The sequence below is a fragment of the Moschus berezovskii genome, chromosome 20 (genome assembly GCF_049115385.1).
Source record: "Moschus berezovskii isolate FMDL1 chromosome 20, NW_MosBer_1.0, whole genome shotgun sequence".
Lineage (NCBI taxonomy): Eukaryota > Metazoa > Chordata > Mammalia > Artiodactyla > Moschidae > Moschus > Moschus berezovskii.
The window spans coordinates 40,115,491-40,141,530 of NC_142479.1; the positions used below are offsets into that span (position 1 = coordinate 40,115,491).

Consider the following 26,040-nt stretch of genomic DNA (forward strand, 5'->3'; position numbering starts at 1 on the left):
GTGCTTCATCTGGCTTCCGTGACTTTGTTCATCCCCTGTCCTGAGCCTGTCCATGATGTTGGTGGTCCCTGCAAGTGGGGCAGCCAAGTGATTTATGTGACTGAGTTTATTATAGTAGAGTGTTAACCCCTCAGAGTCTTTCATGTTTGACTCCCTCCAGAATTCTGCAGAATGAGTGTTGTCCCAGGTTTTATCCTTTTACTAAGATTCCTGTGTTCTCAATTTACTTTCCTCTTTAACATTTCTCAGGCTTTCTTGATCATGGATGGTGAAGATATACCAGATTTTTCAAGTTTAAAGGAGGAAACTGCTTATTGGAAGGAACTTTCCTTGAAGTATAAACAAAGGTAATGCCAGAAAGCATCCTAGAAATAGAAGAGGGCTTTGGAGTACATAATCTCTAACTTTCTGCTCTTTTTTCTTTTGTTTAACAAAGCTCAATTTAGAGTTTTCAGTATAGGATTGGGATTCTAGGAATAGTCATAACAAAATAACATTGCTTGTGTTTAAGATAAAGTGCCATAAAACCTTACATTACTTGAATTATTAAAATAGTAAGAAAACAGTGTCATTTATGATTTCTTCTGGTAGCTTACCTCCTTTTAGAAAGCTTGTTATTGCTCTTGACTATCTTTGGCTTGCTGGGTGTGCATCAGTTTGGTCTTTTGGAGATTCTAATAAGCTCTCTGGGACTCCACAGGGCAGACTCTTTGGGCAGGCCTTGTCGATGTCTGGAGCCAACAAAACTTTGAGGGAGGAACAAGAACTTCGGGGGTATATGGAGTATTTTAGAAAATCTCAATTATTTCAGTTACTTGAGAGAACTTTTAGGTAACCTTTTAAGTAGTAAAACTTAAATTTCTTTTTAAAATGAAATCTTTTTAAAGTATATATACATCTTCCTACTTTGGTTAGCAGTTTACTAAGACTTATTAAACCTTTTATTGCTATTTCGTTGTTGCTGAAGCCAGTTATTGTATCATGCTAGTTATATGGAAGGTGTGTCTATGGCAAGACTTCATAGTCCTTTTTTTTGTTCCATAGATACCTTCTCAGGCTGGGAAAATCTACGGAACCCTTCTCAGAATAACATTTTTAATGCATAAAATTAAATAGAATTACAGAGGAAACCAATTATATTGGGAAAAACACATCTAAATGTTAAAACTGATTTGTGGATAGTCATATGTGTTTCTTTGTCAATATGTTAAGAAAGGGGTGAGTGTATAGAACGTGAATCCTTTTGCAGCTTATAACTTGTTTCATTGAACCCTGAATATATAGAGTAAGAGATGCAAAATAGATTGCCTTTATTGTTTAGTATATTTTATGGTAGCATAATACTCAGGTGGAAATTTTTGAATTGATATATAATCATCTTCAGGATGATCCTTACGGTTTCTACTATAACTGATCTTTCCTACTTTGTTTCTGATTAGCTTCCAGGAAGCTCGGGATGAGCTAGTTGAATTCCAGGAAGGAAGCAGAGAATTAGAGGCAGAGTTGGAGGCACAATTAGTACAGGCTGAACAAAGAAATAGAGACTTGCAAGCTGATAACCAAAGACTGAAGTATGAAGTAGAAGCATTGAAGGTAATTGTGGCAGTAGAAGCTGGTGTCTCTTTGGCTGGGTTTTGTTAAAGTGAGACGTACATTCTTACAGGTAGAGCTTAAGAGCAGCAGGCAACATAAAAATGTAAAAAGGCCTAAAGTGAATTTTTGACATAAGCTGTTTGTATTCATGGAACCAAGGCAAAGGTGTTTTAGAGTTCAGAAATTCACTTCAAAACTCTGTAGCTGTCAATTTTTTTAGCTATAATATTCCTTGCTCTATAATTTTATGTTGTAGTTCTATAATTTTCAAAAGCTGCCTGGAAACAAAGGCTGCCTGATTATTTGTTATATAGAGGGCCTCATTCTGTAGTACTTTAAAATTATCTTTGTATGACACATATATTCATTTCATTATGGTTTATGGTCATTTTAGTTTTGGAGTTTAATTTTTAAAAATTCCCTTCTAACAAGGAATTTTCAGGAGTCGAAAGGTTAACCTCTCTTGCTGTTGTTCATCACATGCTTAAGCTAAATGTTTGGGGTGTTGCTGTGTCTGAGCAGGGGTAGGTTTAAAGAAGGTGAGATTGGGCAGGCAAGGTGTAAGAAGTTTGAACTCTGTCACTCAGCTGCTTGTGTTTACCCAGGGCTTCATTCAGCCTGAGAACCCAGAGGTTTTTAAGGCAACGATTTTACTATTTTACCTCTTTTCAGAGAGATCATTATTAGATTTCTTTAAGAGAAGTGATTAATTTATATGAATTAAAGCACTGGAAATGAATGTGTCATTTTAACATTGTAAAAAGGAGAAAAGAGTACTATCAGATTGTGGGTGAATTTTTTGGATCCTCCGCAACCTGCCTTTTATTTGAGTTACATCCTTTATTAAAGAAAACTATATGCTAATGACGCGTTCTTTCCTTCCTATATACCCACACCTTCAGGAGAAGCTAGAACATCAATATGCACAGAGCTACAAGCAGGTCTCAGTATTAGAAGATGATTTAAGTCAGACTCGGGCCATTAAGGAGCAGTTACATAAGTATGTAAGAGAGCTGGAACAGGCCAATGATGACCTGGAGCGAGCAAAAAGGTAAGTGAATGATGTGCATATTGTTAGAATAACCAAAGTTGGCAATCTGTGATTAAAAAGTTATTTTAGATTCAACCAGTTACCTAAATCTTAGTCCTGGAACAATTCCTTTTGGTATTTCAAGTCATTTGTAAGTCCTCACATTGAAATTTGCCCAAAATCCTTATCTCCCTAGATAATGCCCTTCCAGGTTTTTCTTTCCCTTTTTCCTTTTTTTCATGTACCATTGTGGATCCTGTTGGTTTTTCTTTAAAAGGTCTCATTCATTCCTCCGTCTTCCCTCTGTGTTCTCAATACTATGACACTTTTTGAAGGTCTTCATGTTGTATACTGAATCCTGCAGTTATTTCCTAACTAATCTGTCCTTAAGTTTTCACTCCTTTTCTCTTCTGTTTTAATACTTACCAATGAATTTTCTTGAAATAATGCTTTTATTACGATTTTGCTGTACAGCCTACAGGAACTTGCCATTACTTTGCCAAGATTTCGTATATCTATCATTGTTTCTTAACCATCCCAAATGTGGTTTGTATTACTTTACAGTCATTGTCTGAGATTTCTTTCCTTAATATTTGAGTAACTCTGAAATGCTTGGCATGATGCTAGAGTTGAGGATACAAAGATAAGCTCGCCACTGCCCTTGGGCATGATAGATATGGACAGTCCATGTGATAGCACTGGTATTAATACAAAGAATGTACAAGCTGCTCCAGGGAATAGAGAAGGGAGCCGCTCAACTACTACCCTTGGTAACTGGGCAAGCTGGGTCTGCAAAGAGTAGATGAAGAGAGAGATTTGAAGGCAGAGAGACAGGAAAAGTTGTTAATATTTTACTTCAGCTGAAGTGCATAAAGACAGTTTGGCTGAACAAGGTAAGACTGGAAAGTGTTTGGGGCCAGGTTGCAGAAACCCTTGTGCTTGGCTATGTTTGAAAGTCATTCTGTAAGCAAGGGGGCACTCTCAGAGTTTTTTAAACAAAGGAGTGTTACCAGATTGCGATTTGAAAGATATTACTGAGAAATTAGAAGTAGGGAGGAGAAGATGTGAAGACCATTTTGGAATAACCGAGATGATGATTTGGTTTGTTAGTAGCTCAGTTGTGTCTGACTGCGACCCCATGGACTGTAGCCCACCAGGCTCCTCTGTCCATGCAATTCTTCAGGCAAGAATACTTGAGTGGGTAGCCGTTTTCTTCTCCGGGGATCTTCCCAACCCGGGGATCGAATCTGGGTCTCCTGCATTACGGGCAAATTCTTTACTGTCTGAGCCACCAGGAATGGGTGAAGAATTAAGCTTGGGGCAAAAGATTGGAGCTGAGAGACAGTTGACAGGACTTGGGAAAATTGGACGTGGGATTGAGAATTCTGACTTGATGTTAGGAAATTTTAATTCCATAGCAGATAGCACATAGTGGATAGAGGACACATAGTAGGTACCTTTCAGTGTTTGCTGAATAAATGAGAAATGCAGGAAGAAGAAAAGGGTTGATAGGAAGGAAGTATGTGGATGGGGACCTGGGACTGTGTTTTAAACAAATTCTTAGCATATTTTTTTTTACATATTCTTATATACTCAAACCACTGAAGTTTTCCTGAAAATGTGTAAACTTCATTGAAACATGTTTAAAATCCAGTGGGGAGATATAACTTGTCTAATAAGTAGCCTGCCTTTAAGAAACTTGAAGGAATTTATATAGGAATATAAAAGAAAAGAATATATTGAATGACCAAATGATAATAGAGACAGTAAATGCACCAGAGGTCAGAAGGGGTGAGATCATTTTCTTTCAGCCGGGCCAGGCTTTCTAGGTCAGGAAATAGCACGAGATAAACTGACTGTTTCCTTTTGTAGTAGCTAGTTGCACATTATTTGTTTAATTCTTGGACTCTAATTTTTTTTTTTTTAGGGCAACAATAGTTTCACTGGAAGACTTTGAACAAAGGCTAAATCAAGCCATTGAACGAAATGCATTTTTAGAAAGTGAACTTGATGAAAAGGAATCTTTGTTGGTCTCTGTACAGAGGTTAAAGGATGAAGCAAGAGGTAAAATTTATAACTTAAAAAATATTTATTACTTACTGTCCCTAAGCCAGAGTGCTAAGCTTGCTTCAGGATCTACTTTTTAAAGCTGTTCATTTATATGCTTTGGTCAGACACTATGCCACATACTTTTAGTCTGTTAACTTAATAGCTGTATCATCAACTCTAGAAGGTAGGTATTATTATACCCATTTTATAGGTTAGAAAACTGAAGCACAGGAAGTTTGGGTTTTGTCCAAGGTCTTTTAGCTTGTCAGTTGGGATTCAGACCTAGTCTGTTTCCCAGTCTTAATCATCACCACTGTGCAGATACTGCTTGGTTTATTTGGATTTTTTCCTTTTTCTTGTACCTAAATAATTTTGTGTTAGGCACGTAATAGCATTATATATGTGTGCATATTGCAGTATCAGTTCAGCTCAGCTCAGTCATGTTCACCTCCTCGCGGCGCCATGGATTGCAGCACTCCAGGCTTCCCTGTCCATCACCAACTCCCGTAGCTTACTCAAACTCATGTCCATTGAGTCGATGATGCCATCCAACCATCTCATCCTCTGTCGTCCCCTTCTCCTTCCGCCTTCAATCTTTCCCAGCATTAGGGTCTTTTCCAGTGAGTCAGTTCTTTGCATCAGGTGGCCAAAGTATTGGAGCTAACCTTCCAATGAATATTCAGGACTGATTTCATTTAGGATGGACTGGTTGGATCTCCTTGCTGTCCAAGGGACTCTCAAGAGTCTTCTTTAACACCACAGTTCAAAAGCATCAATTCTTTGGTGTATATTGCAGTATACATGTGTATAATACCTATAGTGAATATATACTTTCTTTTAAAATTTTCCTTCCCTCCTCTTTTTCTTTTATGCATGTCAGAGGGCAGAGCATTGTAAAGAAGGAACTAAAAGTCACCGTTAATCTCTTTATCTTGAGAGAATTCACCAAGAGTTGGTGTCTTTCCAGTTTTCCTATAACTATACATAAGCAGACCTGTTTGTTTTTTCCCTTTGTATAATTGAACCATGTTTTTGTTTTTGTTTTACTCCTTAATAGGTCCTTTGTTATTGGAAGTTACATTTTTGCTATACATAGTGCTGTAAATAGGGTCCTTGTACATAATATTTGGGGGTATCTTTGATTTTCTTAGGCTAGATTCTTAGAAATAGCAAAGAATATAAGTGTCTTTAATGGTTGTAACAGATGCTCCTAAATTACTTTTTAGGTAAATTGGAACCTTTACTTTGGTAGTGATTGAGAGTCCTCTCAGTCCTACTCACACTGTTTACTAGTATTGTGAATAATAAAAGATAAAATTTAAAATTATTTAAAAATCTGTTTGAAAATTGATATTATACTGTTTTTATTTTTAAATTAAAAAAAATTTTTGGTTGTGTGGTCTTAGTTCCCCAACTAGGGATTGAACCCCAGCCCTTGATGGTGAAAATGAGGAGTCCTAACAACTAGACTACCAGGGAATTCCCAATATCGCATTGTTTGGTTTTTTTTTTTAAGTTTTTAAAATTTCATTTATTGTTTTAAACTTTTTATTTTGTACTGAGATAACAATGTGATAGTTTCAGATGAACAGCAAAGGGACTCAGCCATACAATACATACATCCATTCTCCTCCAAACCCACCTCCCATCCAGGCTGCCATATAACACTGAGCAAAGTTCCATGTACTCTACAGTAGGTTATTATTGATTATCCTTTTTAAATACAGCAGTGTGTACATGCCCATCTCAAACTTCTTGTCTAATGTCACCTTGCTTTTAATTTGTAGTTGTTTGGTTGGTACTTGTGAAAACTTTTTGTCTGTTTGTTGGGTCTTTTAAAAATTGTTTTTTCAGGAATTCCCTGGCAGTCCAGTGGTTAGGACTCAGGTCTTACTGCTAAGGGTCTATGTTTGATCCCAGGTCAGGGAACTAAGATCCTGCAAACTGTGCAGCCAACAAAAACTTTTTTAATGACTTCCTTTTTGGGGGGGAGCTTTATTCATTTGAAGAACGTCTCATAATTTATATAATGTATAAAATATTAACTTTATCCTATTCTAAAATTCACAATTGTGGTTAAAAGTAACATAAAATTTATCATCTTAATGATTTTTAAGGGTACAAGTCAGTACTGTTAACTATATTCACATTGTTTTGTAGACCTCTAGAACTTTTTCATCTTGTGATATTGAAACTCTTTGCCTGTTAGACAGCAAATCCCCATTTCTTCCTTCCCGAGCCCTGACAACTGCAGTTCTACTTTCTGTTGTTATGTGTGACTACAGTAGTCCACCTTTATCTGTGGTTTTGCCTTCCACGGTTTCAGTAACCCATGGTCAGCTGCAGTCTGCAAATATTAAGTGGAAAATTCCAGAAATAAGCGATTCATAGCTTTTAAATTGTGCACCATTCTGAGTAATAGGGTGATGTTTTTTGCTGTCTCGTTCAGTGAATCATCCGCTGGGGGTCTTGGAGCTCACCCTCCTCAGATAAGGGAGAACTGCTACATTTTAGATGCCTTATATATGTGGAATCATACGCAAGTATTCTTGCTATTGGTCAGTTGCATTACAGGAAAAGAGAACATTAATTTTGGGTTAAAAATTCAGTATTTGAAAACCAGAAAGCAGTTTGCGACTGTTTTGACTATTTCCTTTCTAAAACAAAGTATTTCATAGGAAAATGAGTAAAAGAATGTCAACCCATTAAAAATGACAAAGTTGCTATTCATTGATCTTGTAATAATCCCCAAACTACATCATCATTTCAAAATAAATCCAAATAAGTTGGTAAAGAATATTTATATTTGTGTCGTATCTGTTCACTGTGAGTTCTGCCTCGGACTCTGCCTTATTTTTGCATAAAGGCAGAATAATTGTTACATTTATAGCATTTTTAAATTCTAAATGACCATTTAGACAGTAGGGTTGTCATTTTTATTCCCTTGGAAGTAAAAATTATTAAATATGAAAATCACTTTTGAGAAGTAATTTAGGAAGAATGTCTTTATGGCATCTCAGATGTAACTTTCCTTGATGTATTTGTTCCCTCTAGTGAATATTGTTCGGAGAAGGCAATGGCAAGCCACTCCAGTACTCTTGCCTAAAAAGTCCCATGGATGGAGGAGCCTGGTAGGCTGCAGTCCATGGGGTCGCTATGGGTCGGACACGACTGAGCGACTTCACTTTCCCTTTTCACTTTCACACATTGGAGAAGGAAATGGCAACCCACTCCAGTGTTCTTGCCTGGAGAATCCCAGGGATGGGGGAGCCTGGTGGGCTTCCGTCTATGGGGTCACACAGAGTCGGACACAACTGAAGTGACTTAGCAGCAGCAGCAGCAGCAGCAGTGAATATTGTTATCTTTGCGACATTTTACAGATTTAAGGCAAGAACTAGCTGTTCGGGAAAGACAACAGGAAGTAACTAGAAAGTCAGCTCCTAGTTCTCCAACGCTGGACTGCGAAAAGATGGATTCTGCTGTCCAAGCATCACTTTCTTTGCCAGCTACCCCTGTTGGCAAAGGAACGGAGAACAGTTTTCCTTCACCGAAAGGTTTGTAATGTCTTTTCTTTCTGAACGTATGGCTGATTATCAACTAAGAGGCTTTGCTGATGAAGCAGGGGTTGCTAAGGTTTAAGCAGTCTTTTAAAGGTTGGTTTAGTCTAGCTCAACGTAAAACAGAAGGAATTGTTCTCCTAAACCACTCACTCATACATAGGAAACAGTGAAGTGAGAGCTACATTTGAGACAAGAACAGCTTAATAAATTGAAATTTTAAAAAGTTGAAGATCTTAAGGAAATTTGTTTTGATTATAGCAGTAACACATGTTCATGTAGAAAAATATAAAAATATAAACAAGAGAAAAAATAAAATTTATCTGCAATCTTAGTGCTAAACGTTAACTATTATTAACACTGAATTCTTTTCTGTTGTGTGTACTTTTTTGTGTTCATGCCACTTTGTTACAAGTTTTGGGATCATATTTAAATGCAGTTTTATTTCTGGCCTCTGCCACTGAACATATGGGAGACTAGAAGCCTTTATACATGGAAAGTACAGAGACTCATTGAGTTACCATTCAGGCTCATCTAAGTTGGCTTGGATGGGCATGTCCATTCTATGACATGCCTCAGTAGCTGTCATATTCATAGGTGAATAGTGCATAAAAAATATTCCTTTTGCCATCAGTCAAGGTGTTTTTAAAATCCAGATAAGCAGAAAAACGATTAAGTAGCCACTAGATAGTAAGAATGGAACCCTAAAACTCTTAATTGAGATTTATTTAGTTTTTGCAGCTTGCAGATCATATTTCAGCTACTTCCACTCCCCTGTACTTTCTTCTTACCCTTTTTTAAAATACAGGGTTTTATCTTTCAGAGTGATATGAAGGAATTTCAGTTAGTACAGTTAGCTCTCCATATCTCCATATTTGTGCTACCCAATACAGTAGCCACTCAAATGTGACTATTTAAATTTTTATTAATTTATAACATAAATGGCATTATTTTGAGAGAGGGATAACTTAGGTATGGCATTGGGTTTTTTTTTTGTTTTTGCAGCTTGAGGCAGTTGTAAAATAACTTAATGTAGCTTTTTACAACTGTGTATTCTATAGTATTTTTTCATTTGGTGAAATTTTAACTGTTAATGTTTTTGGCATTGTGCTTTGTACCATTTATTAAATAAAAATTTTTAAAAAATTTAAATGAATTAAAATTTTAAACAGTTTCTAATTGTGTTGGCCATACTTCAAGTGCTCAGAAGTCCTTGAATAGATAATTCACCCTTTTTTTGTCTTTTTATGAGGATGAGGTGAGGTAAGATATGTAAAAATTCTGTATAGTTTTGTTGCAGATTGCAGCAGTATGTGCTGAGTTTGCTGCTGAGAGTACAGAGTAGGCCGTATATAGATTACAGCAGGCATCAGAAGCTGTCATTTTTCAGAATGACTGCTTGTATATTTGAGGACCTTAGAATTAGTGGCATATGAGAATTAGCATTTAAGATTTTTTTTTTAATGTTACTAATTAGAATTATGCAGATAAGTTCTGAAAATTCTTCAGCTAAGCACTAATTGGAATTATCTGGAGCCTCAAGGGGGTGTCAGTAGGACACAGAGCTTGCTCTGGCACAGAAGGAAGATATGTCAAGCCTAAGGCAAGAATATTTGTCCAGAGAGACACATCTTTAGATTGGAACTGATGGCATGAACTTTTGCTGGCCTAAAAGCTGCTGTTTCATTGCAAGGAAGTTGGCACACAGTGAGAAGCCGAAGGTTAGAGAAATCAGTGGCAAGATTGAAGAGCTGATCTCTATGAAGTGGTCTGGCTATAATTGCATTTTATTGATAAAATGCCTGTTTCTGAAAACCATTTAAAACAACTTTCCATAAAAGTACAGATTTAATAATACTGAAAATATAAAATTCGAGTAGAATAGGAAGAACAAGATCCAGAAATCCCTGCCAAGGAAAGTATAGCGCTTTGTATCACATTGGGCACCTGTTATGTGCCATGTATTAGGATGCAGGGAGGAGGGTGGTTAGACAAAGTTGTGACCTTTGGGACTTCCGTGGCAGTCCAGTGACTGAGACTCTGTGCTTCCACTGCAGAAGCACAGGTTTAATCTCTGGTTGGGGAAGTTTCATGTACTGCATAGTGTGGCCCAAAATAAATAAATGTCACGTTGGGAAATATATGTAAGAGAAAGGATGAATATTTGTATATCTCTACCTAGCAAGGGTACAAGTGCTCTTGCAGGCTGATTAAAGAAAAGACAACCCAGCCAGAAAAAGTGCAGAAGACAAACAGATGACTTCCAAAAAAAGATTTAAATGACTCTTGATTAAGGAGACAAAAGTTAAAGTGATTATCAAGTTGGGCGCAAAAAAAAAAAGATGTCTAATATTATTGAGAGCACTGCCATACGGACTGCTAATATTGACACAACCTAGAGAGCATTTTTGTAGGATATTAAGGTGAAAATTTGGGCATATCCTCTGACTCAGCAGTTCTATTTTTAGGAACCTTTTCTCCAGAAATACTTGTTTAGATATTTTAAGGTTATATGTCCATTTAGCATTGTTTATAATAGTGAAAAATTGGATATAACCTAAACATCCTTTGGAAAATGGTTAAATGTATTTGTGGTATCTCCACTTTATACTATATCCACAATTTAGAATATTATTTTGAATTTTCATTGAGTGTATACTGCTTTGTAAACTGAAACAAAACCCAAATGTAAAGGAAGTTGCCAGAGTAATCACTCGCCTTTTACCTTTCTCTAGCTATACCAAATGGTTTTGGTACCAGTCCACTGACTCCTTCAGCTAGGATATCAGCACTGAACATCGTGGGGGATCTCTTACGGAAAGTAGGGGTAAGCATTCTATTATTTATCACTAGGTGTTTCAGCTGCCAAGGTACTGAATTGTTTCTTACCTTGAAGTGAGGGTGAGGTAAAGGCTGTAATTAAGCTTAGAAGCAAGAGCATCCATTGACCACCTGAGATTGGTTCAGATAAGCACCACTGGGCTCAGCCTTTCCAGTACCTCTACAGAAGGTTGCTGTACTGAACTCCCAAGTCCCTGCTGGGCCTTCGTCCTGCTCCCTCTGGCTGTCTCTAAAGCATTGATTCCTCCCACATTCTCTGAAGGCCTGCTGTGTGTCTTATCCCTCCCTCTAATCCCGTTCTGTGCTTTGCCTGCTGTCCTCCTGGTCATCGCCCGGCTTTCTCTTCACAGGACTCTTGCTTTGGTTCATGGCATGACTTTTCTGCTCTTGGTCACCACCTTACTGCTGCCTGGCCATCTTCACTCCAGTGCCATCTCCTTGGCTCTAACCTTGCATTCAAGAACATTTCAGCTTTTGGAATATTAAACTTGGTTTTCTACTTAGTTTTTTACATTGTATAATGTCTATTCTTTGACCTTATTGAGAGTAGTACTTTGTTGTGATTTTTTTTTTTTTTTTAAGTCATCTCTTGCTTTTACTTCGTTCCTACTTATCTATGATCCATGGGTCACTTTCTCTGTCACTGTGGACTCCTGGTCTCTTTGGTCATAGGGGAGACCTGCAGGTTGGATTAGTCGAGCAACTGGACTTCTTTCTTGCATCAAGATCATTGGAAACATTTATGTAACCTGATAGATTTTTAAACCACTATAAACTTAGAATTTCCAGCATTAGTCAGTTTCCTGGTTCCCTCAGTGACTTATTTCTGTGATCAGTAATCTACCCCAAAACTTCCCATTCTCCACTGCCCTTTCACTTATTTGTGTGTGACTCTGAAGAAAGCAGAAATTACATTCTACTTTATATAAAGAAGAAATGGGAGGCCAAGATATGAGATCCTATGTTTACTTTTTCTGGCTCATAAAATTATTTTCGGACCATCAATAACTTTGCATTTTAAAGTTGCTGTAACAAGTCATGTGCGCACATCATTCATACAGCACATAGAATAATCTTCCTTCACTACTACCATCAGTTCAGTCGCTCAGTCGTGTCCGACTCGTTGCGACCCCATGAATCACAGCACACCAGGCCTCCCTGTCCATCACCAACTCCCGGAGTTCACTCAAACTCATGTCCATCGAGTCAGTGATGCCATCCAGCCATCTCATTCTCTGTCGTCCCCATCTCCCACCCCCAATCCCTCCCAGCATCATACTCTTTTCCAGTGAGTCAACTCGTCGCATAAGGTGGCCAAAGTATTGGAGTTTTCAGCTTTAGCATCAGTCCTTCCAATGAACTACTACCATAATCTTTTTTTAAACCTATTTGTTGTAAAAATTGTGTTGTAATAGTTTCACCTATTTGTTATAACCTATAACTTGAAATAATATGCTCGCTTTTCAGTGTCTTATCAACTTTAAGAAAAAAGATAAATTTAACTTTACTCCTCCTAACTTTTAAATTTTTCTTGGTTATTTTTGTAACTTTATTTAAATAATTTCTGTCCCTTCTTGAACCCTCCATTAGTAGTGCTGAAAATTAGTCAGCAGCACCTATAATATTGTGCCCACCTGGGTGTTATTTCCTGCAGAATCATAGAGGAGGAGCTAGGCTCTAGGGCTATTTTACTGAAACAAATGTTTCAGGTGTTTTGGTCTTTACCTGTTATTTTACTCAGAAGCATAGTATTAATAGATTTTTTTTCCTGTGTGTCATAGCTGACATGTATTGCCTTTTTAACATTTTTTAAAATTGGCCATCTTTTTATTATTTTCACTGCAAAACAATTTTTACCGAATCACAATAAAAAGAAAAAAACTCTTGAAATCCTGTCATTTCAACAGATTAAGCCATTTTCATTTTTAAAAAGTACACTCAGCCTTTGTATGCATATATAGCATGTGTATCAGTGGATATTTTTGTTCGTTGTTCTTAGTATTTCTGATTACTTTTTTTTCCCCCTACTGTGGAGAGAAGAAACATGCACTTTCTTTGCTGTATGTTGTATCTTCCAGCTTCTTATTCAGTCTGTTTGCTGAGTGCTCTGATGTGCTTCTAGGGTGGCAGCACACTGTCATGCTCGAATTTCTCTTCATTATACTCATAGGTTAGTTCTGCCTATTTATTCCTGGACCTCTTTTGTCATCTTACTTTTGTTCCCTGTTGTGCTTCAGTACCTTAAGTAATTTATTCATAAATGGTGCATTAAAGTTGAACTCGGAGTCCTTGCATTGTTTACCCATTCAGCAGACAGTTTGTCTTTTAAGGTGCTATTAGAATTTCAGTCATTCTCCACCAGCCCCTGTGTACTTTTATGAATATTTCATCTCCTACTTCTTTGCCCTATTTTGCCACTCTTTCACCTGAAAGCCCCATCCCCCTCTGATATCCTCTTTCACTGAGAAATCAAGGCTGTCTATTTACGCTTTGTTTTCTTCACTTTCCTTCTTTTAGTACTCCTCTTATTACCTCTGTTCTTCCTTTTTGTCTCAGTGGTGAAAGTATCACATTCCTGCTCACAGCTAATTTTGTCCCTCTGTGCTTTGCATCTCATTGCCTTGTCATCTTTATTTCTCCTGTGTCTTCAACCTTTTACTATATATTTTAATATTTATATGCACCATATATGGTTTATATATACCATATTATGTAATATATATATTTCAGTTCAGTTGCTCAGTGGTGTCCGACTCTTTGCGACCCCATGGACTGCAGCAAGCCAGGCTTCCCTGTCCATCACCAACTCCTGGAGCTTGCTCAAACTCATGTCCATTGAGTCAGTGATGCCATCCAACCATCTCATCCTCTGTCGTCGTCTTCTCCTGCCTTCAATCTTTCCCAGCGTCAGGGTCTTTTCCAGTGAGTCAGTTCTTTCCATCAGGTGACCAAAGTATTGAAGCTTCAGCTGTCATTGTTTCCACTGTTTCCCCATCTGTTTGCCATGAAGTGTTGGGCCCAGATGCCATGATCTTAGTTTTTTAAATGTTGAGTTTTAAGCCAGCTTTTTCACTCTCCTTTTTCACTTTCATCAAGAGGCTCTTTAGTTCCTCTTCGCTTTCTGCCATAAGGTTGTTGTCATCTGGGTATCAGAGGTTATTGATATTTCTCCTGACAATGTTGATTCCAGCTTGTGCTTCATCCTGCCCGGCATTTCACATGATACACACTGCATATAAGTTAAATAAGCAGGATGACAATGTATTGCCTTGACGTAGTTCTTTCCCAATTTGGAACCAGTCTGTTGTTCCATGTCCGGTTCTAACCGTTACTTCTTGACCTGCATATAGATTTCTTAGGAGGTAGGTAAGGTGATCTGGTACTCCCATCTCTTTAAGAATTCTTCACAGGAGGCTTTGGTGTAGTCAGTAAAGCAGAAGTAGATGTTTTTTTGGAACTCTATTGCTTTTTCTGTGATCCAGCGGATGTTGGCAATTTGATCTCTGTTTCCTCTGTGTAATGTGTAATATGTGCTGGATGAAGCACAAGCTGGAATCAAAATTGCTGGGAGAAATATCAATAACCTCAGATATGCAGAAAGTGAAGAAGAACTAAAGAACCTCTTGATGAAAGTGAAAGAGGAGAGTGAAAAAGCTGGCTGGAAACTCAACATTTAAAAAACTAAGATCATGGCATCTGGTCCCATCACTTCATGGCAAATAGATGGGGAAACAGTGGAAACAGTGACAGATTTTTATTTTCTTGGACTCCAAAATCACTGCAGATGGTAATTGCAGCCATGAAATTAAAAGACGCTTACTCCTTGGAAGGAAAGTTATGACCAACCTAGACAGCATAGTAAAAAGCAGAGACATTACTTTGTCAACAAAGGTCCGTCTAGTCAAGGCTATGGTTTTTCCAGTGGTCATGTATGGATGAGAGAGTTGGACTGTAAAGAAAGCTGAACGCAGAAGAATTGATGCTTTTGAACTGTGGTGTTGGAGAAGACTCTCAAGAGTCCCTTGGACAGAAAAGAGTCCATCCTAAAGGAAATCAATCCTGAATATTCATTGGAAGGACTGATGCCAAGTCTGAAGCTCCAATACTTTGGCCACCAGATGCGAAGAACCGACTCATTGGAAAAGACCCTGATGCTGGGAAAGATTGAAGGTGGGAGAAGGGGACGACAAGAGGATGAGATTGTTGGATGGCATCACTGACTCAATGGACATGAGTTTGAGTAAACTCCGGGAGTTGGTGATAGACAGGGAGGCCTGGTGTGCTGTGGTTCATGGTGTCACAAAGAGTTGGACATGACTGAGTGACTGAAGTGAACTGAACTGAATGTGTAATATATAAATGTTAGATATAAAGTATGTTTATCTAACATTTATATATTACACATTACACAATTTTTTAACCTTAAAAGCAAAAATAAAAGCAGTTATTCTTTCCTTCTACCCTGTGTCTCTAACTTTCGGTTTGTCTCTTTCCTTCCCAGCCAAGCTTTTGAAAGCTCATCTCCATGTATTGTTAGTATTTGTGATGGCATACTTGCTCCCCAGCTAACCTCGTCTGGGCTCTTGTTTCCTGCTCACTCCACTCAAATTGCTCATTGATGATCTCAGCGCTGTCAAATCCAGTGGATGCTGCTCTGTTCTCATTTTACTTGAAACGTTCAACACTGACTTTTTTGAAATGCCTTCTTTTCTCTGCTCTTCTGATGATGTTTCATGTCTGCCTCGCGTCTTCCTGCCGATTCCTCTTTGTCATCTTGTTGGGTCTTCATCTGCCTGCCCGTTCAGTATTGACTTTACTCAGAGTAGTTCTGACCTTAAATTTCTGATTATCTCCTTCACAGCCATGATTTCATCTCCTACTTGGTGTGGATATTGTCTTAAATATGATTTCTAGGCCATTGTTTTTGAGTGCCAGGCCCAGTACTTGTATTAGGTTGTCTCACTGATGCCTCAGATACAACTTGTACCTATTATATGATAGATCCTCATCTAATATCTGAATGAATGTTCTGAATATAGGAAATTAATGGCTCTCAATTTTTACTGTGTATGTGTCTGTTTAATAAGATGCTGAAAAAATGCTTATTTAGAGCTTATCCAACCTCTTTTCCTTCTTTTATTGTTATTTTACTGAGTCCTGGTGCTGTTATTTTAGGAAAGGAGAAGTTTCAGTCTGTTTTTTGTTGCTGTTTCTTAATAGCTTTTATTGAAATTATGGGAGGAGGGTTCTCAGAGTGAAATATGTTACGTGTGGATTTAATTTACCAGTGCATTCCAAATCCTTTAGTGTCAAGGATAATAGGATTGGAGTGTTCTTTGCCCTTTTTTTTCCTCATGGATTATAATCCCCTTCCTTCTCTGTGTCTCTTTTTTTGCGAGGAGAGGGGTTTGATTTGGCAAAGTGTTTGTGGGAAGGGGGAGTTGGTGATACTTGTGTGTGATGGAAATTGATGAGAAACTTCTCTTCATGTCATCATCTGTTGGTTTGTAGAGGCTGGCACTGGCCAGGTATTGTGGTGACAGGTGCTAAGCAGACACTCAATTTAGAGGTAAATTTAAAGGGCTGGTGTCATTTTCAAATGATTATTTAATTATAGGCAGAGGGTATAGATGTTTTACAGTGTGCTCTCAGAAGCAGAATAGAATTTAGCTTCACATGAGGTGTTGTAAATGCACTTATCCATTCTGATACACTAGAAACTCTAAAGAAAGAATTGGCCACTTTAAAAAGTTCTCAATTGATGTTTTTGCTTTTTTTGTAATGTTTGCTTCTAAAACATATGTACACACCCAACCAGCCAACTAAGAGGTAAGAGGGAAACAGTGGATTAGGGCCAAGGGACCTGGGATCCATGTCTATCTACTGTAACAGAGACACAGACGTTTCTCTTAGTTGTAAGGTGAGGATTATATCTGTATCCTTCAATAATACCAAGAGGGATAAATATTCTGAGTTCATTAGGAAGGGAGCCAACGTGAATATCCCCTCTTCCTACTAGAAAGGTGATTGATAATGGCTTAAATAGCCACCATTACCAACTGAGAAAATAAAGTTTGAGTCTTGAAATAGAAATGGTTTGAATTGCAAATTTTTATGTGCAGCTACTATTTTGACAACCTAATCATTCCTTCTTCCTTTTTAGGCTTTAGAATCCAAATTAGCAGCTTGCAGGAATTTTGCGAAGGACCAAGCATCACGAAAATCCTATATTTCAGGGAATGTTAACTGTGGGGTGATGAATAGCAATGGCACGAAGTTCTCTCGATCAGGGCACACGTCTTTCTTCGACAAAGGGTAAGTTTTGGTAATTCTAAATGTTAATTTTTGGGTTAGTAAAGTTGCATATTATTAAGTGAGTTTATTGAACTTCGAAACGATAAACTCAGTTTGATAAATCTACATGAATGAAGTGTTATCATTCAGATCTTAGGGGATATGAAGTCTGTTATTGTCTTCTAGTCCCCATGGAGTCTGTTGCCCTGGGAACCCTGACTCTGAAGCTTCTGTCCTGGGAAGCAGACTCTTGAAAGGCAGCCAGGGATTAAAGATGAATGTGATACGGTCCTTGTGTTTCTTCAAGGTGCTTGCAGGATGGTAGACTATCTTGGCAAATATTTGCTAAGAGTAGAAGAGAACATGGTGATCACATTATGTGTGAACTCCTCAACAAACCTTCTGTCTGAAGATTTTAGAAAAATATAAGACCACTGGATCAAGTACAGTTTAGGACATAAGTTTTTTAGGATGTGAAGATATTTTTTGGGGAATTGAGAATTAAAAAATTGTCATAAGATTAAAGCAGCAACACGTTATTAATGCAAAAAAAATTTTGGTTCAGAACATATAAAGTAAAAATATGTGTCATCTGTTTTCACACTGTTTTTGCATCTTTACAGTTATTCATGTATTCATCTATACAGTTAAGCACATAAAATCATCTTGTGCATCTGCTCTGCTTTTAAAAACTTAGAGATACCTTAAAAAACTGCTCGCAACATGCCTGTGGTGACTGATACTGCCAGTAGCTTTCCTGTCAGTACATATTGTTCTACTTCAAGTAAAGGGAAAACAAAACCACAAAACACTGCATGGTTATACTGTTGTATGGGTGTGCCTTAGTCTGGGTAACTGGTTAGAGCCTGTGGTCTGGAATGCTGACCTTGTGACTTAAGGTGGCTGGCAGTGAAATTAGCTGAGGCACCAGAGGTCTGTGTCTCTGCTTTGAGTTAGAGGGGCCATAGGTCTTTGTTCTGTGAAAGCAATATAGAAATCTTCCTAGTTACTTAAAGGAACTTATATTTTCTGCTTTCCTCAGTGACGGTGGTACATTTGTAGAGAAACTGATTTTTTTTTTCTAATTTATTTTATATTGGACTATAGCCGATTCGGAGAAGGCAATGGCAAGCCACTCCAGTACTATTGCCTAGAAAATCCCATGGATGGAGGAGCCTGGTAGGCTGCAGTCCGTGGGGTCGCTCAGGGTTGGACACGGCTGAGCGACTTCACTTTCACTTTTCACTTTCCACTTTCACACATTGGAGAAGGAAATGGCAACCCACTCCAGTGTTCTTGCCTGGAGAATCCCAGGGACGGGGGAGCCTGGTGGGCTTCCGTCTATGGGGTCACACAGAGTCGGACACGACTGAAGTGACTTAGCAGCAGCAGCAGCAGCATAGCCGATTAACAATGTTGTGATAGTTTTAGGTGGACAACAAAGGGACTGCACCATACATATACATACATCCATTCTCCCCCAGTGGAGGACCTGATTTGATACATAGTCCACTCTATGAAGCTTTTTGTTGTTCGTCCTTGTGGAGTGGAGTATTCTGGTTTCTCTCTCTCCCTCCAGAATTCTACCTCAAAGTACGTGTATTTCATTAGGGAGCACATTCTCAAATAATATATAAATCAGGGCTTTCTTTATACACATTTCATTAAAAGCCCATTCTAAAATGTCAGCATATAAATCAGAACTTTATTCCCCAGTGGTGGTAGGAATAAAATTAGTATCCCTTAGGTTTAGGAGTTTCAGGCAACCTTGGAGAGTGCCATTTTTATACTATAATGGTAAGTGTGAAATAAGAAGGTAGATATATTTATATTAGAGGTGGCATTTCCCCAGAACAATGTAGGGAAAGTTTAAGGAAGTCTTCATGAATGTTGGAAATAGTACCTAATGATTTTTCCTGGAGCTTATAACTGCTACCAAACAGTAGTTATTCGTCTGTCTGGAATATTTCTTAATGGGCCGTGGGCCCCTTGCGATGTGAGAACAGGCAAAACCATAAATAGATTGGTCCAACAGATGCCTTTGCAAAAAAATAGTCCTTAGAACAGTCATGACAAAGGAGGCTCACCTGAAACCAGGAGGGGCCCTGGGCACTGTGACAGAGCCCCTGAAGATCCTAGGTGTAGGATACGCTTTATGTCCTGAACTGAACCTGGAAATATGTTTCTTTAGATAGTGTTTAGGATTGTGGAGGACCTGATTAAATAGTGCAGATTTTTAGTTTTACTCTATTAACAATAAATATTTTTTGTGGACTGGCCTTTTCTTAAGTGTTGAGTTTGTATGGTAAACAGATGGTATATGCACACTCAAATATGAACCTATTATTGCTCAAGTTGTGTGTATCTAGTTGCCGTCTTCCTGAGGATAACTCTTGTGTGGGTTTTGCAGTGTTCTTACTTCCTTGATGCTTTGCTTTGCTTCTGGCTTCTTTCTGGCCTGCCTGGCTTTTTACCTCTGGCCTTCCTTCTTGCTGACCTAGAAACTAGATAAAAACCATGATGGCTTATACCTGCTGCAAAAGGAAGGGGTAAATATCCCCACTCCCAACTCCATTATTGCATCTGACTGGTTGAAAGAAAAAGTGCCAGTTCTGGTAGAAGCATAGCTTGTAGTTTCAGCATGAGAAGAAGCTTTTCATTGGAGAAAAAGTCTTTGGCTCCAGAAGTTGCCTGGCATGCCTCTTACTCCTAAGGAGTCTGTCTGTGGCACTGTTAACTGTAGTTTTCCTGATGCTCCTAGGAGCCCACAGAAACATTGTTTGGGAGAGTTGGTTTGCATACGTGTGCAAGTATGTGAGTGTTCATGTATGCACTGTGCCCTCCTGCCTCTCACAGACTCCTCAGATGGGATGAGTCTTGACCACATAAATTGTTAAATAAATTGTTAAATATTGCTTTATTAAATTGTTTATTATTGCTTTATTGTTAAATATTGCTTTATGGGTTCCGAAAATACTGTGTAAGTTCTGGTTAGTGGAGGGCTTCTTGGAGTCAGGATTTTATCTAGTCTTTTTTCATGTTACCAGATCTAAAATGTGGGTCGCTGGGCCTGTTTCTCCCTGTGTTGCTCTGCTTCCTCCAACCTGTACCAGCTGTTCACATCACTCATCCGTAAGGCACTAGTTCACAGGTAGCACAGCTACTTGAGTTCCCCCACAAATGTTCTTTTTCCTCCATAGCTTTTATTTAGTTTCTTATGCCGTAATTTTGTAAGGCAGTGTCAGGCTGTGTGTAGGTGAGCATAGACTAATTTTAGGGCATAGTGTGAAAATAGTATTGTATTACTGTTTAATGTTTTTTCCTTTTTTTATTAGGCAAGAAAAAGTCATATTTCCCACGTTGTTCATGGGTAACTGAATTTGTTTGCTGTGCTCTTTCATTCTTAATCATGGTGTGTGGTGGAAGACGCATTCACATTAACAAACCGGGTTTACTAACTGCATGGGGCTGATTCTGCTTTAACCAGCTTCCAGCCCATGAGTGAACTTTCAAGTACTTGTTTGGTTTGACTGTGTACATTATTATTAGTTCAGCTGTGCAAACAAAAACAAGTGAATGGTAGTGGTCCCGGGGGGGTTGTGAATGGGCTGATGTACTCCTGTACAGGGTGCTGTAGAGAGGATGCCAGCAATCTGGGGTGGGGGTCAGGGTCACTGCCAGGCTCTGGGACCACATTTGACTGCCTCCATGGGCCTGGGGTGCTTCCTGTTACCCTGTGTCTTCTGTTTTCTCAGCACTGGTGATAGTGGATTCTTGGCTGTGTGAGGCCTTTCCTCTGTGCTCATGCTTGTGTTCCCCAGGAAAGTGGAGTGGTAGCTGGGGACATGTGTGTAAAATCTACCTTCCTTTTGAGAAACGTATGTTTCAGTCTGCAGAGCCTGGGCTGAGGACTGGAGCTGCGCTGGGCTTCCATTTCTCCTCCTAACTGGATGGACGGGTCTGGAGTGTGCCTGTCTGCTCTCCTGAACTAGCTGTAGCACCTCTGTTCCTTTTCTTTCCTGCCCTTTCAGGTGAACTGTCCTTGCTCTGGCAGATTTAGTCCCCGGGCTTTATCTATATTGTGTTAATTTTATTGTCCTCCTGACCAGCTTCTAAACCCTTCTTTTAGTTCTTCTCTTGCCATTTACAACTGACCTTCATTCCTTGTCTTAGCTGGGTTTTCTGTTTTTCAGACTCTTAAACTATATTTTCATGGTAAGATCATGAAATTTCATAGCTTCTGGAACCCTTTTTACATAGATGATTCCCAGATCTGTATCTCCATCCTTGCCCGTTCTTTCTCCGTTCGGTCCTGTGTTGTCCACTGGGACATTTCCCTTCGGCTTTTTTGCTGCTCCCTGAGACCACATGTGGTGAGTATGGAGGTGTTTCTTCTCTCAGAAACCTTTCCTCATTGCACACTTTGCAGTTCCCTCAAGGGACTTGAGCAGACTGAGAATTCTCCCTCTGGGTTCAGCTTCCTTCTGGTCTTTTACTTACTACTTCTTTACTCAGGTCCTAGGGAGGACCCTGCTGGCTTGTTGTTCTCTCTTCCACCCAACTTTCAAAGTCAGAATTCCCATTTCCAGCCACACTGGGAAGTTACTTACGTAGTTTCTTGGTTTCTTTGCATATTTTGGATTGCACTGTGTATTTTTCCTATTAGAGCTGACCTGCATTGGGAGCACCAAGTCAGTTGCCCATGGAGTTTCTTGGACGTCCTTGGGTGGGAGGAGGCTGGGAAAGGATGCTGGCCTGGTTATGCGGAGGCAGGTTGTGGGCCCAGGTCCCCAGTGACAGGCTCACAGGGTGAGCTTGGTGAACAGTGGACCTTCTACTTTTATTTCCTTGGCAGTATAACAGTGGGGATGAACTTGACATTCTTAAAGGACCATTGTGCTTGAGAATGCAGAAATCTCAGTTCTAAACCTACATGTGGAGCCATCCTCAAATTTGCTGCTTTTGCCTGCCCTGTGGAACAGGGGTCAGGTTCTTCTCAGCACCCAGCAGTGCTTCCTTCTGCCAAGTTTTGGGGGCTGTCTCTAGCCCTGCCTGCTGCCGTGCTCTGACAGGCTGGGAATCTGATGGTTAGTGTTCAGGGCTGAAGCTCTTTGTGAGGCTGCCTAGTTCTCCCTGAGATTCTAGGAGAGGCAGGCATTGGGGCTCGGGGACCAGGCAGACAAATGACAGACAAATGGCTGCTTCTGTGAGCGTAACAATGGCATATGGAGTCTCTGTCACCAGAAAAGAGGCACAGGCACTTAGTCTTGGGAGGATGGAGAGGGATGATTTCAAGTTTTCAAATGTGATGAAGCTCAAAGATCAGACCTCCCCAGCCCAAAGAGAGAAGAGAAAATTCTGAGTGTGCATAGCTGAGGTGGGGAGAGAGAACCTTTGTCAGAGCCCCTCCCATTGCTCTTGGTCTGTGTGGGAGGCTTGATTTCCAACTCAAAATCTACACTCAGGTTAGTTTCTTCAGATGTGAACTTTTTTCAGAGTAGTCAAGGGTCATTAGTTCAGTCTTTTTGCATGCCTGTTTCTCCATGAGATTACCCTCACCTCCGCAGTGTATGATACCATCATCTTGGTGGCAAATGTGTGTCTGTGTTTTGTTTAAGAGAATCTCTGTCCATGAGTCTATATTCATCTCCCTGGGCCCCTTAGATGAGTAGGCCCGGTGCGGACAGCGATGGGCACGTGTGGGGCAGTCTGGCCCCTTGCAGTTGGCTGCATCTCCCAGGCTGTGAATGAGTCCCATTTCCCTAGGAAGTTTTTCAGTATGGAAGGGCTGCAGTGGCTTCCTGAGAGGGGTTGCAGGCCTTGCACTCACTCCCTCACGCCTTCCTGCGGCTGCACTGCCGGGTGGCTGGGGTGGGTCAGGGTCCTGGCTGCGGGCACTTGTGTGGGCAGGGCTGGTGTCTCCTGAGCCTGCAGAGAAGCCTCCCCATCTGGCTTGCTTGCTGAACCATCTAAAAAAGTTATTTTTCTCCCCCTTATTTGAGATATTCATGTACATTGTAGGAGATTTGGAAAACAAAAAAAGTACAAAGTAGTAGATAAAATTTACCAACTCAGAGGGAAGAAAAGTAACTACTGTTAAATTTTCCTTTTATGATATATGTGAGTGTGTGTGTATGAGCGTGCCCGCATCCTGACACATTCTAGATTTACCTCTGTGGATAGCGATGTCTAGCATAAGGGATTATAGCCCAGCACGTATGCTGTTAATTTTTTTCTTCATATTGTTGAGAATATCCAGTTTGGTAACCTGCTGCTTTTTCCAGCTAGCATTAATTGCATTTGGAAAATTTTCCATGCTGTTAAGAACTCTGAAATGTATTTTTAAGGGCCGTGTAATATTTCACTAGTTGTACTCTTTTTAGCTGGTTCCCTACTGGTAGACATTTAACCTGCTCTGTTGGGAAGTGAGTCAGGGCTGCAGCCACCATGGTCAGTGTGATGAGGTTGCCGAGAAGAGAGTCATCCCATTGCTGTGGGACTGCGGGGTGCTCAATGCCTCACTCTCCTTTGGGCCATCAGGATTCTCCTTGGGGCCAGGAAGAGGAATAGTTGTAGAGAGCAGATGAATTATGCTGTGTGTCGAGTGATTTTAAATGACAGTCTCTTTTTCTTCCCCTCCCCTTCTCCGCTCTGGTCACCCCCACAGGGCAGTAAACGGCTTTGACCCGGCTCCTCCTCCTCCTGGTCTGGGCTCCTCGCGCCCGTCGTCAGCACCGGGTATGCTGCCACTCAGTGTGTGAGTGTCCAGCCTCCAGGTGGGGGCTCCTGCCCCCCTCCAAGCACCAGGACACCCACGCCTCACCCCTCGGTCCCTGGGCCCAGATCGTGCCCCTCCGCCTGCCTCCCCACGGCTGGCAGAGGGCAGGCTGCATGCAGTGGCGGCTGCTGGGCCAGGTCCGGCCCCAGGACTCTGCGCGATATCAATACTGGCTATTTTCTCTTCTCGCCGTAGTGCCGTTGGTTTCACATGATTGCACTTTTGTGGGTCACAAGGTGATACATGCGTGTATTACTCGGTCACTGGATGCAGAAGTACCCATTCATCCATCACAGCATCTCCTAGCCTCGCCCTGCTGTACTGATAGGATTTAGTTGTGTTTAGGACATTGCAGATCTTCTAGAAGTTCTTCCCCAAATCAGGTCAACTTTTGGTCTCCTCCTGAGCTCCCAGCCAAGCATCTCCAGTGCTGATGATCATGTGTTCCCCCCATCCCCCCAGGTTGGACCTGTGGCTGGCGAAGAGTCAGGAAGGCCACTGAACTAGGGAGCATTTTCTGCACCTTCTGGTTTTACTTTCTCAGTTACCATTCCGTAGACTTGCTTCCCCGAGCAGCCACAAAGGCCCGTCTGAGATAGCAGGAGCTTTGGGGCCTGGGTGCTCTCAGGGCTGGGCCCTGCCGTCTCCTCCTCCACTGCCTCAGACTTGGGGGAGGGGGCGGTGGCCGCCTCCTCGGCAGCTCTCTGGTCCTTCAGTGAAATGACATCTTCAGAGTGCTTTTGTTTTGTCTCCGGAGGGCCTGTCCCGTTGTGTCAGGAAGGGTTGCATGGCCTGATTCCAGGGGCCGGCTGGCACCAGCTCCGGGGGGCAGACTGACCATAAGTGGTCCTCCCTGTGCATCCTTTGATTACTCTCATGCTGCATTTACTGTTTACATTTGTTTTATTGTACATAGGTTTGTAAACATTATTGCCTAAGATATTTGTATATAACTTGGGCTTTGTAGCTTTTATTTATTCAGAACTCATATGGCATGTTAAAGACTTACGATGGTGTCCTACTCCGGGCAGCTGTATAGGGTCATCATGTGGTTAAAAAAAATACTTCCCCTCGAAAAAAATCTTTTAATGTGGAAACAATAAATTTCACAGAAAAAAACAAAAAGGATTGAGGTTGCTTTATTGGGTTTCTGCCATCCTGCGAGAGAAGAGCCGGAGTGGCAAAACTGGGTTCCAAGTTCACTTCCGTTCTGACATGGGACACAGGATGTACAACAGCCATGGAACCGGGCATAGAAAATTCTTGCAGCCTCGGGGTGTGTCTGATGTGCTGAGCGGATGTCTTCATGCTGATTTTTATCTTTTTTTAAAAAATGGTCCAATTTTACACAAATTACAGGTATACAGTATTGTGGTTCACCGTGTTTAAAGGTTATATTCCATTAGTAGTTACTGTAGAATATAGGCTGTGTTCCCTGTGTTGTGCATACATCCTTGTGGCTAGTTTATTCCTTAGGATGGCTCTGGGTTCTGGTTTCTGTTCTTAGCTGTGATTTCTGGGAGCAGCCTGAGCATGGCCCCGGCCCCATGTGGACCTCTGGGAGGAAGGGCCTGGACTTTGAAGGAGTCGACTTGCTGAGTCCTGGAGTAACTGCAATGGGTCTAGGAGACTGGTCCTCTTGTTGGGCTGCCTTTCACAAAACGTGCTGGTATTCTGGGGTAAGAGGTTACTTGGGTCTGGGCTTCTCTCCTCATCCCTTGATGGGACTTGAGGAACAAGTAAACTCTGGGGGTCTGTACGACTGTGTCAGATTCTGGGTCTTGCTTATAACAAAGAGCATAAACAGAATCGTTTTTGTCATTTTATTTTTTTTTTCGTTTTTGTCATTTTAAAACTATATGTAAATGAAAACTAAGTGATTCCAGTTTCTAAGTGAA

The 26,040-nt window shown here is 40.3% G+C and overlaps 1 protein-coding gene across 5 annotated transcripts in view; it reads left to right on the plus strand.

The window, feature by feature from the left end:
* The window catches only part of NDEL1 (nudE neurodevelopment protein 1 like 1), a 47,292-nt gene extending 22,025 nt beyond the window's left edge, over nt 1-25,267 (plus strand). For 3 of the 5 annotated variants that reach the window (XM_055406787.2, XM_088828888.1, XM_055406796.2), the window contains exons 2-10: nt 250-347; nt 1,440-1,593; nt 2,496-2,644; nt 4,551-4,687; nt 8,053-8,226; nt 10,965-11,056; nt 17,234-17,385; nt 20,700-20,734; nt 21,625-24,025. In XM_055406787.2, coding sequence (XP_055262762.2) covers nt 262-347; nt 1,440-1,593; nt 2,496-2,644; nt 4,551-4,687; nt 8,053-8,226; nt 10,965-11,056; nt 17,234-17,385; nt 20,700-20,734; nt 21,625-22,268 — 1,623 coding nt within the window. In that variant the 5' untranslated portion in view covers nt 250-261 and the 3' untranslated portion in view covers nt 22,269-24,025. The other 2 variants (XM_055406809.2, XM_055406802.2) reach the window with 2 other exon arrangements.
* The last annotated feature ends 773 nt before the right edge of the window (nt 25,268-26,040 follow it).